Below are 15,170 nucleotides of genomic sequence, written 5' to 3' on the forward strand. Positions count from 1 at the left end.
GTCCACCTATAGAGCTTTTTTACAAAAGACGGTCTAAACTTCAGGAACATCTGCCTGTAGTTCCTCTTGAGGGTTTAAAGGGTTCGAAACACAATTCCAAAGGTCTAGAAACTCTGAGATAGTCCTTGGACGTGCGCTGCTACAGTTCCCACAACGCATCTGGCCAAATCCTTAAATCCACTGGACGCACCCCAGGCTGGGGACTTCTTGATGGAGATGGTGCAGGGAAGCTCTGATAATCTGTTGCTTTCAGGGAGTCCACTACTTACTCAGCAGGAGCAGTCCTTCTGGTTGCAATCCTTTGGGGTAGAGACCAGGGTTCCAGCAGGGCAGTCCTTCTCCTTGTAGATTCAGGCAGCAAAGCCAAGTGGCTATGCAGCTCTCACATATTTGTTCAATGATCTGGAGCTACAAGCAGGGGGCACCCTTGCCCAATGAGGTGCAGAGTGCCACCCAAAAGCATTGTAGCTTCCTACATAGTGTGGCATATTCTTGTCCCACAAAGCACTGACATTTAAAATTCAAAATGGAGAATTCCTCTCCAGGAGAGTTAGATCTGGCTAAACCTACTTCCGTGGTTCATTTCTGTTAACACTTCCCCTACAGACCTTCAGGAAATTCCATTCTCGGGCCTGCCATCTGGCTGGGAGGTACTGGAAGAGGGGGTAGGCCTGGCTGTCATTCCTTACTGTCCTGATCTCTTTGAAGCCCAGTTTGATTACCCATCCCTCATCCTGACCTGCTTTCTGCAGCTATAAAGCTCCCCCCATCAGATATTATCTGCTCTATGCAGGCCACTTATCACCTCGTCAAAACAGCCTGGTTAAGCCTGTTAAGGCTGACTAATCATCAGAGGCAGCTTGAAGGCTGGATTGAGGCGCATGGAAAAGAAAGTCCTATAACTTCTCTTCTATATTAGTTTTGATACATTCAACTGTGGCACATTCTTGAATTTACCATCACCAATATTTATTGTCCTTGAATGACATCTTTTTAGCTCCTTCCTAGCAATATTTATACTTCAATAAAATATTCCAGTATAAGCCTACAGAGCTAAATATCTACAATGGGGAAAATTAAATTGGAAGTTTTTCCTCCTCAAGGATTATCCCTTCTTATGGGTAAATAGCACCCCACCCCTGGGGCACTTAGGGGAGACCTTAGTTGTGAGTTATATGTAAATATAAAGTAGAATTCCTCTTGGGAAGTACCGTTAATTCCAAAGACACATTTGCATAGAATTTACTTTTAAAGACAGTCTGCAAAGCAGTGCTGCCTATAATAGTGAGCACCACAGCAGTGCATCCTTCAGTATAGGAACTCTGCTGAGTCTCTAAACCTCCCTGCCTTATTATATACTAGGGACTTATTGGTAGTTTGAATTCCCCTTGCCTTAACATATCACCTTCAGAGCGGCGGGAATTCTCGCGCTGTGCTGAAGGTTCTAATAAGACAACGGGCTCATGACGGAACCGTTCCTGAGTCACAAGGACATGGGATGTGTTGTATTCGTGAGAAGCTTTGCTAGAGACAGGAAGTGCATTCTATTAAATCTCAACCATATCAAATAACATCTCCATGCATGGCGTGGACGAAAATATACATACAGTTCCATCTGGACCATAGTCACAAATGGGATAAAGGCAGATTCTCTTTACTTCCCCAACTCACTGTCTTGTTTTTGCCGCCAGTAAAAGGCCAGGAAATGTATCTTTAGTTGTTGTTTAGAGAACAATATAATAGCTTGTGGACAATCTAAAAGCTCAGATCTCCCTAGCAAGGGAAATTGGTCTTTCACATATCCTAACCAGGGTATACATTGGGCATTTTCCAAACTTAGACTATCTGTTATAATGTTCTGGTTTAAGGCCATTTCATCGTTTGCCCACACTGAGGGCCCGAGCTTAAGTGGTGCCAGCTTAATTAAATATTCTAGGTTTAACAGGCCTAGTTCCATGTGAGAAAGAAATAAGGGCAAGGATTTAGAAGAGCACAAAATGCTTTGACACACATGTTTTCATTCGCCTGAAGAGTGGCAGTGTCACAATAACCCCACACCCCAGACCTATGGACCATAGCAGAGTAACATAGCCGAGCAACACTGAGCCATATAGATTTTTCTTTTGGCACCCATCGGCCTGCGCAAAATGCTTGGCAATGTAATGAATTAGGTTGTGATTCACTTGTAGCACAAATGCATGAAGATGTGGCGGGCTGTATTAGGTATGGCACTTATGGGGATGTACCAATTCCATTGAAATGAGGCCAGTGTGTACTAGCCCTTTTCCTTTTTGTTTATTTCTAAATGACCTGGAGACCTCGCTGAATCTGGGCGAGACAGACACTCTCAGGGTGGGCTCGAGTAGACTCCCTGCTCTGCTATATGATGATTGTGTCCTGGGCCCATATTATGCAAACAAGGAACAACCAAGGGCCTTGACTCTACTCAGTAAGGTTGAGTCAATATAGCACAAACCAAAACAAGTGCCAATACTGAACACTGTTTACCATCCACTTTATCACTGGTACCAATGCTAGTCTATCCCAGGTTCCATGAATACTGAATTCAAAAAAAGTTTTCTTTTTAAAAAAAAATATTTAGCCTTTTTTCAATAAATACGTACAGATACAAATAAATGATCAATGAAACAAATACAAAAAATACAGAAACCATTTCTTCCCAAATGCACAACATATAAAGAGACACCACAATCACTCAATACTCTCTTCAATTCAACATTCATTCCTGACACATAACCAACTCCACACACTCAAAAGTTCACCTCAGGGTTAAGCCAGAATCACTCACAGTTTTTGGAAAGGCAGAACACAATAGGGAACAAAACACACACAGCCAAACAACATCAAACTTTACCACCCATTTAAATAAAGCAATGCACCAAAATATCAACAGAGTAAACAAAGAATCATGTTACAGTGCATCATAAACACCAACTTAGTTTTTAATATGTTTGTTTGATTAGAAAATGGGCAAGGTCGACGTGTTTCGAACCCTTGGACTAGCAGGGTTCTCCTCAGGATCATAACAATCTATAACAGAAAGAGAAACATATACTCTTACTACACCGACCCCTTAGTGTCAATCAACGTCATGAAAGCACCCAAGCGTTGCATATGCTTTTTACCTTACTCATAAGAGAAAAACTGTTATAGTTCTGTCAGTCTGCAAATGGAACAATAATAATGAAAAACTCATAAAGAAAAAAAAAATGTCTGCAAATGGAACAATAATAATGAAAAACTCATAAAGGAAAAAAAAAATGAAAAAAAAGGTGTAGACCTACACACCGTCAGATCTGCATATTAAAATGCACGCCGTAAATGAGTGAAATAACGGGCTTACATTGCGGTGTCATCCAATGTCCCTGGAACTTCAAACAATATTATTGAGGCACTTAATGGATCAGTTCCGACGATTCTTGTTTGATTTAGGAGGGAAGCAGGTGGTATCCCCATTAGACAGATCGAATTGCACAACCGATGTGGGCAATTCTCAAATTTTGCATCAACACACATACCAATTTACCAAAAATCCAATGGATTCCCAATGCGTAGAGGCCAATTGTTTTAGGTACGCCTCATCACTTCCCGAAATTCTGACATCAATCTGAAACTAGCAAAAAAAAAGGAAACTTAGATCTCATGGGGTCACCCGGTGTGCTGCCCTCTCCTCTGTCCATATAGACTATCACCGCCTTGACTTGACAAATCAATGGACGGTACTGTTGTCAATTAAAACATGACTGTATTCACCGGTCAGTTGTTCTGTGAACCAACATAAACAAAGCCCGAATCATAACCACTTTAAGCGATACTGCAGTCAAAGAACACATAGTTGTTTATGCCAAAGGCGTCTGTTTAGAAACCAGAGATAACATGAGACGCACAAACCTTGTTTAAAAGGGGAGTCCGCTAAAGATCCTCTGCTCGGCGTGTGGTGCCCCGGTAACACTGCAACGCGGCGCCAAGTCCAGCAAAGAATTATGGGAACTGCACATCTTAGTTGAAACTCCGCGCACATACATGGTAACTACTGCTATGGCAGGTTACTGACACTGAAGCCTAAATCACATGGTATTAACAGGATTAAACATGCCAGCTATGTGGACTACTATACATTTATGCTAAGCAAAAAGTCCATGTTTAAGCCACTTAAAAGGAAGCTGAAGCTGGGGCCCAGTGGGTCCATGTATAACAATTACTATACGAAGGGTGCACAGTCTTTACAATGCTCGACAAACACCAAATGGAACAACTGAAGCACAGTCAGCCTAAATGTGCCAGACCCTGTGCATGGAGAGAGATGACATGCCACAGTTAAACGGGTCAACTCCGAGATACTGCAGGTTAAAGTTTAAATATTTCTCAGATCTCATTTAGCCCATTGACAGCAGTATTAAATTTCAGAATGAGCGTCGCCTCACGTTGGGGCAGTCGAAAATCACTGTCACCTCTTCGTGGATCAGCTTCGATTTTCGATATCACGGTCCATTTAAGATCACCCACCACATGTTCCTTAGCTTTCCAGTGGTTAACTAGAGGAGTGTTTTCAACATTTCTCTTAATTCTGGATTTGTGCTGTGTCACTCTTTTGCGGATCTCCTGGCTTGTTTTACCCACATACAGTTTGGGGCATGTGAAGAGGATTCCGTAAACCACTCCTTTGGATTTACAATTGATGAATGTTTCATGTTTCCAATGTACCCCCTCACGAGAGAACATTGAACCTTCCAACGTTTGATCACATCAAGTTCAGGACCCACATTTATGGCGACCACTCACTGGTGCCAGTCCAACATAACCTCTTAAGGTGGTTTGGGTAGCTCGGCCCGTACTATATGATTGGCTATGCTTTTTTCCTTTTTGAAAGCAAAAAGGGGAGCCTGTGTCAGTGATTTATCCAGATTTTTCAACAAATGCCAATTTTGGTTGATAATTTTCTTCAATTGATTAGAATTGGGACAGAAAGTGGAAACACAGACGAGTCTACCCATGGGTGGTCTAACTCTTTTTTCAAGAAGTGTCTCGCGTGGTATCCACCATGCCCGCTTCATGGCATTTTTCAACAGTTTTTTGGGTTATCCTCTTTCAATTAGGCAATTCACTAGCTTATTTTCATGAAGCCAATATTCGTCCTTGAAAGAACAATTTCACAGAATTCATAGAAATTGTCCAAAGGGCAAATTTTGTTTTAGGCTCCTGGGATGGTTGCTAGTGAAATGCAGAGCTTGATCCATCACCGTTTTTTAGCTCACTGCACCATCCCAGCTCGGAACCTGGCTACATGCAAATTGGTCTGTCCCTTCCAAGCCCTGATCTGTTGACTGGGTAGGAGTGTTCTGCTTAATTCAGATACTCTGTCCATCACCACCACCTTTTCTGAATCGTTTTGTCCACCATAAGCGTGGAAGGGTATGCTCTGATGTGAGTCCCTTTCTCACAGCACCATCAGGATTCAAGCAAGCCGGGCCGAAGATGGCTGTAAGGCCAGAAACCGGTCCCCGGAAGCTTGTTTCCTTTCCAGTAAAAGATTTGTTATGTTATGTTATGCGTTATTGCCTTGGTAGTTTGGTCTGCCCCGTTCCCATGATGCACTGGGCCAGGGACAGACTAATTTGCATGTAGCCAGGTTCTGAGCTGGGATGGTGCAGTGAGCTAAAAAACGGTGATGGATCAAGCCCTGATCTGTTGACTGGGTAGGAGTCTTCTGCTTAATTCAGATACTCTGTCCATCACCACCCCCTTTTCTGAATCGTTTTGTCCACAATAAGCGTGGAAGGGTATGCTCAGACATGAGTCCCTTGCTCACTGCACCATCAGGATTCAAGCAAGTCGGGCCGATGACGGCTGTAAGGCCAGAAACCGGTCCCCGGAAGCTTGTTTCCTTTCCAGTAAAAGAATTGGCTTGGTAGTTTGGTCTGCCCTGTTCCTATGATGCACTGGGCCAAGGACAGACTAATTTGCATGTAGCCAGGTTCTGAGCTGGGATGGTGCAGTGAGCTAAAAAACGGTGATGGATCAAGCCCTGATCTGTAGACTGGGTAGGAGTGTTCTGCTTAATTAAGATACTCTGTCCATCACCACCCCCTTTTCTGAGTTACCTTTGAGGTGGCGCACTGTCAGTGTGCCTCCTGAAGGCTTTTTTGCCCCAGCGCCAAAGTCGGTATTACGGCATGGACGCGGAGGCAAGGCATGCCCCTATGCAAATGAGGGATTTCCCCTGAAGATAGCGCTGGCACTTTATGTGCTCCAACACTACCTGTGTTACAGAAGGGGATGCACAAGCACCTGTGGCCCCTTCAGTAATGCCAGAGTCACCTGTGGGCGCACAAAGTGGGCACAAATGCCCATTGGGCCCCCGAGGCACTCTGTATAATACTGCCCCTGATGTTCAGGACAAGGGTGACCTTACAAGTCTTGTTAAACAGATTTGTCTCCTACATGAGCAAACTGGGACAGCAGATAAATATTGCTAAATCTCACACCATCAATGTACCATTTGCCTGTCAGAAAGAAAGTGGATTATTACTTGGGTTGGATGCATTTCCACCACATGAAATAATCTTGCTGCTAACACAATGCAACTCAACCCAAGCATTAAAGCAAGGAAAGAATAGAGATTACATTCTGTCTAGCAATTCGTTCAATGATAAACTTGTTCAATTATGGAGGGTTTTTGTCAATGTTTGCTGTTTGTGGACAGAGAAGTCGTTAATAAAAAAATACATCAATTCTTTGTTGAACAAATGGCCAATTCTGTAATGCCAGGAGAAATGCTTGGGAGATAGCGAACGTTCCATTGGATTTTAACAGATTGAATTAAATGTAAATTATTTATATTATGACGTGTGGATGAGTGCTGATTAATGTGTTTTTAAATGGATATGATGCAACAATAATGTGGATTTAAGGAAGAGACTTCGGTTGGTATTTTATATTTTCCCATTACTGATTTAAAATGTTTACTGTTGAAGAGTGTTGTTCTATAATGTAAGACCCTCCCTCTCTGTTTTGTATTTTGAATATTACTAGGTAACTGTCAGACCGCGCCAGCGCAGACAACAACTTCAACAATAAATGCCAATGAAAGGTGTCTCTGTGTTCAAGGCTCCTGTGATTACGGATGGGTGCAGTATAAGAATGCTTGCTACAAGCGATTCAATGACATAGTGTCTTGGCCGGAAGCAGAGGTAAGAGTTCCATGCATGCTCTAATAAATACAAAGGCTCTTATTTACTAAGGTTTTACATGGATTCTTGCTAGATGAATTTACTAACCAATTTAAAGGCTCGCAGATGCAGTGCTAAATTACCTAAAGGTGCAACCTTTAGTAAAAATGGGCCACGATGTGTTGAGGATGATGATCAATGCTGATCACATCTCCATGCGGAATTAAACTTTTTAGGCGCCTGGGGAATAAAGAAGAATTGACAACATCCGCAAGTTCAATTTACAGGGTAACCCATTTGGGTACACACTGAAAACCTAAGTTGATAGATGAGGTTAAATGTGGGTTTATTACAAATACAAAGCCAAACTAACATACACAAAAACCTCAGACATATATTGTAAAACTACAAAATCACTACCAGCAGACCAAATTGTATAACAAAGTTTAGTCTGAATAGCATGAAGAATACAAGAAATGCAGTAATAGCCTTAGCATTTCAGAAGATAAGGAAAATAATTTGATGGTCAGGATACCATATGATACAATATGAGGTCATCTTGCCAATCATGCATGCAGACATCTAGATAATCTAAACTAAATCTAACCTAGACAACAATAATTGGGAATACCATAATCAGATCAAGTAAGGTAGGCAGGTATGAGCATTGTAGAACTCCTGGAGAAGTTCTCCAAAATAAATAATTTTATATAGCATAAAGCCACACAACGGAGATATCGCAGGGAGGTCGGTACCTCTCCAAGTCTAAGGGGAATCTGCCTAAACTGAAAATATGACCATCTGTTAATCTCCAGAGTACATTTGAGAGTCTTAAATCATGAGTCCCTCTACTTTTACCCTTCTCACTGTGAAACTTGATGCCCTCCATTACTACTCCAATCTCCTGGTCTCTGCATCAGAAATGCTGTTGGATTATTCCAGTCTCCAGATATCATGTGAATGGTGCTACTTCCTTTGTTTGTTAGTGCCTCTCGTCCTTGCCACTGTTCTTCTCTGAGCCTCACAATCTTGCATACACAATCTGCCTTTCACTAAGAAATGAATGCCTTGAGGCTGCACCTGCAGGAGAGAGGACATGCAAAACAAACAACTTTCGCTTTGAAGGTTAAATGTTAAAACTAAATGCTTCAGGCCTTTGGTCAAGCTAACATTGTAAACTAATTCAATGCACAATTGAATGCACAATATATAGTCACAAAACAAATGCAGGGTACTATTGTACTGAATATGTGAATGTATTTGAGCCAAAGAGTCAATTAATCTACACAAATGCAGATATAAACAAGAACTGCAAATAGGTATTAATATGAAGAAAACATTAGTATTCACACTCATGTTAGTGTCTAGGTTATACAGCAAGTATGTGGGTCAAGCACACAACTTTACGTTAATGATAAAACAACACACATTACATAGACCATGTGTACATATATATGGCATGGTTAGAACATGAAAGGGTGGTGCCAAAATGATGCTGCTCCGGTAGAACATTCTGTAAACAAGCATTGGCAATGACAATAGCTTTCAATTATCACAGAAAGTGTATCCTGAGTCAATGATAAGATCAGGAGTGGTCCGTTCTTAAGAGCGGAGAGCCTATAATGCTGCTTTAAATGCGCAGGCACCTGGCTGCCTGAGATGATTTTTTGCAGTGCTGAAGATGGCACAGCTCTGTGGGTGTGACCTTTTCAGCCTGGCAAAGCACTGGGAGGACCTCCTCTCATGGTCAGGGGTAGCATTACTGATAGCCTCGCACCTGGGGGTTTTAAGCCATGAAGTGCCCAATGCAGAGCACCTTTAATTGTCACATTGTTACAAAATGGTGTGAGGCTAGCAAGCTTCACTGACCCTATGCCACTCTGTGACAGATAGGGACTGCCGATTTCTCCATCCAATAAGTGACAACTGCAGTACCACTCCTGCAGGAGGCTTGAGGCCAAGATCTCTGCTGCATCTGGCAAGTTCATTTCATTTTAAGTTTTGATGTGTGCCTGCATATGTGCATGTATGAAAGTATGTGGATTTGTGAGTGTGTGCGGTGATATGTGTGTGCATTTGTGCTTGTGAATGGTGTGTGTATGTGTGCACACTTGTGAATGCATGTGGGTGTGAGTGTGCATGTAGATCGATGGATGCATGCCCCCCTCCAGCTTAAATTACTAGCAACCAGTGGATAAAATCACATGCACGCTGTCACTCATCCGTGCACAGATACATTCATTCATCCATTGACTGACTCATGCTTCATTCATCATTTTACTCATGCACAGTAAAACATACACACAAACACCCAAAAGCACACACAAACTCCTAAAAGCACATAGAAGACAAATTAAAATTATATAGTAGAAAAAAGAAAACAAAGTAGTCAGCGACCATCTCTCAATGGCTAAGGAATTACAGAAAATCATTAATAGAAGCTTAACTAAATACCTCAACAACCAACAACTCCTCAACACCACTCAGTCTGCTTTCAGACCCAACCACAGCATTGAAACAACCCTCATCGCCACCATAGATGGCATCCACATGACTCTGGATGGAGGTGACATTGCAGCACTCATCCTCCAGGACCTCACCACAGCTTTTGGCCTAGTCTCCCACCCCATTCTTATGCAATGTGGAACTGACATCTGAATCAAAGGAAATGCAATCTGATGGATCTGTTCCTTCCTAACTGAAAGGAAATTGTCAGTTAGCCTGGCACCATATACCTTGGATGCCTGTGACCTCATCTGCGTTGTTCCGGAAAGATCCTCACTGAGCCCTTTACCACACCCATGATCCCTCTAGTTGGTATCATCTTCTCTCACAACATCAACGTCCTTTCCTGCGCCAATGACACTCAACTCATTCTCTCCCTCATGGAAAACAGGCCCAGTACACAGACCGAAATCACCCACTGGATGGAAAGCAACAGTCTGAAGCGGAACACTGACAAGACCTAAATCATGATCATTGGGAAACGCACTCCACCGAGGGAATTCGCCTGTTGGCCAAAAGAACTAGGACCGACACCCAACCCCCAAGCCCACCACTCACATCAAGAACCTTAGGATCATCATCAACAGCTATCTCAACATGATCACCTAAGTCAATGCCATCACCGCATAATGCTTCCAAGCCCTGAAGATGCTAAGGATAATTTTCAAACGGCTTCCAATCAGCACCTGGAAAACTTTCAAACATGCCCTTGTCATAAGCAAGCTGGTTTACGGGAACAATCTGTATGCAGGGATCAACCAAAAATCCACTTAAAGATTTCAGACCATTCGGAACTCAGAAACCAGAATCAGTCTTGCTGACAGTGGCACTACGCTCTCAAAATCTGTATAACATAACATAAAATGCATTATTATTTTAAAGTTCTAACATAGCTACCACCTTTAGAAGCATGTGCTGGCCTACTTGGAGCAATACAAAAATGTACAATATGCACTATACAATTGCAAGATAACCGCTGTAGGAAATTGGGTTACTGGTTCAGTGGGGTGAAAATCTACTCAAGCAGCAATTAAAATCCTTGTAAGAGTGAAGCCACACGCAAAACCAAATTATCTGGTGCTTAATTGTCTATTAGCAAAGTAGAAAAACAGTCAGGCTTGACTTAGAGGCAATGTGTAAAAAGCATGTATGCAGGACTTCAAACAATAATCAAGTGAAGAAAAATCCCACACCAACTTAGAAAAATGGAGAAAAAATGTATAAATAATTTATGACAAAAATTAAATCAGTAGTCTCAGAGATATGCAGTTTGAAGGATTTAAGTGAACACAATGCCAAAAAGCACAAAGCGCCAACAGTGGTCTTCTGGTCACGCCAGACCGGGATGAAGTCACAAGTTCAGGATGACCTCGATGAAGTGCGGGCCACATACTTGACCAAGCTAGGCCTGTTATCAAAGTACTTTAAATCCTGGCTGCGAGCTGGTGCAAGATACGGCATTGAGCATATGTTGTGAAGCACCAGTTCCAAGGAGCTGCGGGCTGCGATGCACAGTCCTGTGTTTAGGAGGCGTCTTGCAGCAACATTTTTTAGGTGCTGCAGGGATAAAATGCGAAGCCAAGGATGCGTCATGCAGCAGGGGTTCCGAGAAGCGGCTGAGGTCCTGCTTTGGGGATACGTCCCACAGCAGTATCCAATGTGGGTCTCTGAGGAAATGCTTCATGCTGCGTTTGTTCTGTTGGGCTGGCAGAGGGTCCTGGACCGGGGTGGCACCACTCGAAGGACATGACTTACAGCAGGCAGACTCCAAGTGCAGGGTTCAAGGTGGTTGGAGCCTTTTCCGTCCTTGAGGCTCTGATCAGGATGCCAGCCAACTATCCTTTGGAGTGAATCTGATGGTCTTGGTAGTCAAGATGCAGTTCCAGTCCTTCTCACATAAGCAGCAGGGCAGCAGAATAGCTGGGCATCAGAGTAGCAGTCTTTCTTGCAGCAGAGTAGTACAGCAGCTCCTCTTTTGAGTCTACAGGTCCATGTGTTTACTGAAGAGTGATGCACCTCCTGGTAGGTCCCTCCCCCTCCACGCAGCTCCGACTGTGTGCTCCTGCTGCCGCTGCCACTGCCGCTGGTAAGTGTCCTCCGTCCTTTTTGCTTCTGTGCCACTGCCTCCCCCTATTGTGCCTTGTTTTCTGCCCTCTGTTCCATCCGCTTTTCCTTCGTTTTTTGTGCCTTTCTGTCCTCTGTTCCATCCGATTTCCTTCGTTTTTTTGTGCCTTTCTGCCGTCTGTTCCATCCATTTTTCCTTTGTTTTTTGTGCCTTTCTGCCCTCTGTTCCACCCGTCTGCGCCCATCCGTGCCTGGACCGCGCCCAACATCAGAACCCCTGAACCCCGCAAAAGCCATGACACCAGACTCCACTACGACACCAGCACCCTCCACGCACTCAACGCCGGCCGAAACTATACCTGCTTCCAGGCCGCCCCGAAACGGACCCACGGACTCTTCTCCTGCAGCACCTGCAGCTTCACCTGTGACACATCCACCAAACCTCCAAGGACTGGACCCAACCACCTCCGCTGCATACTTCTTAACACCCGCTCCGCACGCAAACACACCGTCGAGCTCTGGGATCTGCTCAACACCTCCGCCCCAGACGTGGCCTTCCTGACTGAGACCTAGTGGACATCGCCATAGCCATCCCAGATGGCTACAAGATCACCCGTGGGGATCGCGCCAACGGAATTGGAGGAGGAATAGCTATAATCCACAAGTCCACCCTCAAGGTCGCCACCCACGCAGACGACACCGTGAACACCGCTGAACACCTCCACTTCCGGATCCACACCGACCCCAACACCACCCTCAGAGGAACACTCATCTACAGACCCTCAGGACCCCGGGCTCAGTTCAGCGACTCCATCGCTGACCTCGTCAGCACCCACGCACTCACCTCCATGGACTACATCCTCCTCGGGGACCTGAAAATCCATCCTGAGAACAACAATACCGCCAATCCGCCACTCTGATCAACAACCTCGCCAACCTTGGCCTCAGACATCTCGTCACCGCACCCACCCATGCCGCCGGCCACACGCTGGACCCAGTCTTCTCCACAGGCACCCACGTCGCCTTCGACCACACCACCAAACTCCACTGGACCGACCACCGCTGCATCCATTTCACCTTCAAGAAAACAACCACGCACCACTGCACCCAACAGCTGCCTCGTCGCTGCTGGAGCAAAGTCACCGAAGAACAGCTGATCACCACCCTCGCCCAGAACCCGCCCACTGACCCCACCAACCCAGACGCCGCAGCCCGCAACCTCAGACAGTGGATCGACGACTGTGCCAACACCCTCGCCCCGCTCAAGAAACCCTCCAACAGCCACGCCAGCAAGAGAGCCACCTGGTTCATCGACGAGCTCCAGACCTCCAAACGCGCATGCCGGAAACTGGAGAACATATGGCTCCACGAGCGCACACCGGACAACCACGCAGCCCACAAGGACGCCACCCGCAGACATCACCACCTCATCAGATTAGCCAAGATATCCTCCTTCAAAGACCGCTTGGATAACAACACACACAACAGCAAGGAGCTCTTCAACATCGTAAAGGAACTCTCCAACCCCAGCGCCAACGTCAATGACATCCCGCCCTCACAAGAACTGTGCGACTCACTACCCATCTTCTTCCACTGCAAGATTGCTGACATCCACGACAGCTTCAACACCACGACCACCCAGACCACGCCAGACTCCACCTCCCCTGTGAACACTACCAGCACCTGACCTCCTGGTCCAACGTCAACGACGACGAGACACGCAAGGTCATGAACTCCATCCACTCAGGATCTCAGTCAGACCCATGCGCACACCACATATTCAACAAAGCAGATGCAGCCATCGCACCCCAACTACGGCAGGTCATCAACATCTCCTTTGAAACAGAGACATTCCCGGAAAGCTGGTAGCACGCCGAAATCAACTCCCCATTCAAGAAGCCCAAGGCGGACCCTAAGGACCTCAAGAACTTCCGGCCCATCTCCCTGCTCCAGCTCCCAGCAAAGGTCCTCGAGAAAATCGTCACCATGCAATTATTATTATTATTATTATTTATTTAACTTATAAGGCGCACAGCTACCCGTAATGGGTTTCCTGGCGCCAAGGGACAGATTAAAAGAGGGAAGGGAGAGCAACCGTAGATCATTGCTAAAAGAGCCAGGTCTTGAGTCCTTTGTGGAAACGGGAAAGGTTCGTTTCAGTTTTTTAAGCAACGGGCAGGACATTCCAGAGCTTAGGACCAAGGTGGGAAAATGAGCGGCTGCCCATCTTCACCAACCTAAATCTCGGGATCACAAAATCACCTTTACCTGAAGATCTGAGGGCACGAGTAGGATGGTAGGCTTGGATGAGTTCTTGTAGGTATTTAGGGGCCGTGCCTTGTTTAATCTTAAATATGTAGCAGAGAGCCTTAAACTTGATTCGGCTGGCAATCCTAAGCCAGTGAAGATCATAAAGTGATTGAGAAATGGAGGCTCTCCGCGGAACATGACATAGAAGTCGTGCAGCTGCATTCTGCACAACCTGAAGTTTTTTTAAGGTTCCTTGATCAGCTCCCTGGAAGTCACTAACATCTTGGACCCGTCCCAGTCCGGATTCAGACGAAACCACAGCACAGAGACAGCCCTCATCGCCGCCACAGACGACATCAGGCGCCAACTAGACACATGAAACATCAGCCCTCATCCTCCTGGACCTGTCAGCCACCTTCGACACGGTCTTCCATCGCACTCTAAAGACACGCCTCCTAGAAGCCGGAATCCAAGAGAAGGACCTTGACTGAACCACGTCCTTTCTCTCTCGCAGAACCCAAAGCGTCCGCCTCCCACCCTTCCGATCCGAAGCCACCGACATCATCTGCAGCGTACCCCAGGGCTCATCTCTCAGCCCGACCCTGTCCCCCTCGCACAAGTGGCCCGCCATCACAACCTCAGCATCATCTCCTACGCCGACGACACCCAGCTCCTCCGCTCTCTCACCAAGGACCCACACACCGCCAAAACCAACCTCCACAAGGGAATGAAGGCCGTCGCCGACTGGATGAGGAGCAGCCGTCTGATGCTGGACTCGGACAAGATGGAGGTCCTCATCCTCGGACCCTACTCGGAAATTACTAGCAACCAGTGGATAAAATCACATGCACGCTGTCACTCATCCGTGCACAGATACATTCATTCATCCATTGACTGACTCATGCTTCATTCATCATTTTACTCATGCACAGTAAAACATACACACAAACTCCCAAAAGCACACACAAACTCCTAAAAGCACATAGAAGACAAATTAAAATTATATAGTAGAAAAAAGAAAACAAAGTAGTCAGCGACCATCTCTCAATGGCTAAGGAATTACAGAAAATCATTAATAGAAGCTTAACTAAATACCTCAACAACCAACAACTCCTCAACACCACTCAGTCTGCTTTCAGACCCAACCACAGCATTGAAACA

General features: G+C 45.3%; 1 protein-coding gene across 1 annotated transcript in view; it reads left to right on the plus strand.

Annotated features, from left to right (window-relative positions):
• The window catches only part of LOC147734884 (alpha-N-acetylgalactosamine-specific lectin-like), a 119,342-nt gene that overhangs the window by 14,596 nt on the left and 89,576 nt on the right, over positions 1-15,170 (plus strand). The window contains exon 3 of the mRNA XM_086953665.1: positions 7,054-7,211. Coding sequence (XP_086809791.1) covers positions 7,054-7,211 — 158 coding nt within the window. The remainder of the gene's footprint in view (positions 1-7,053; positions 7,212-15,170) is intronic.

Source organism: Lissotriton vulgaris, chromosome 1_2 (genome assembly GCF_964263255.1).
Source record: "Lissotriton vulgaris chromosome 1_2, aLisVul1.2, whole genome shotgun sequence".
Lineage (NCBI taxonomy): Eukaryota > Metazoa > Chordata > Amphibia > Caudata > Salamandridae > Lissotriton > Lissotriton vulgaris.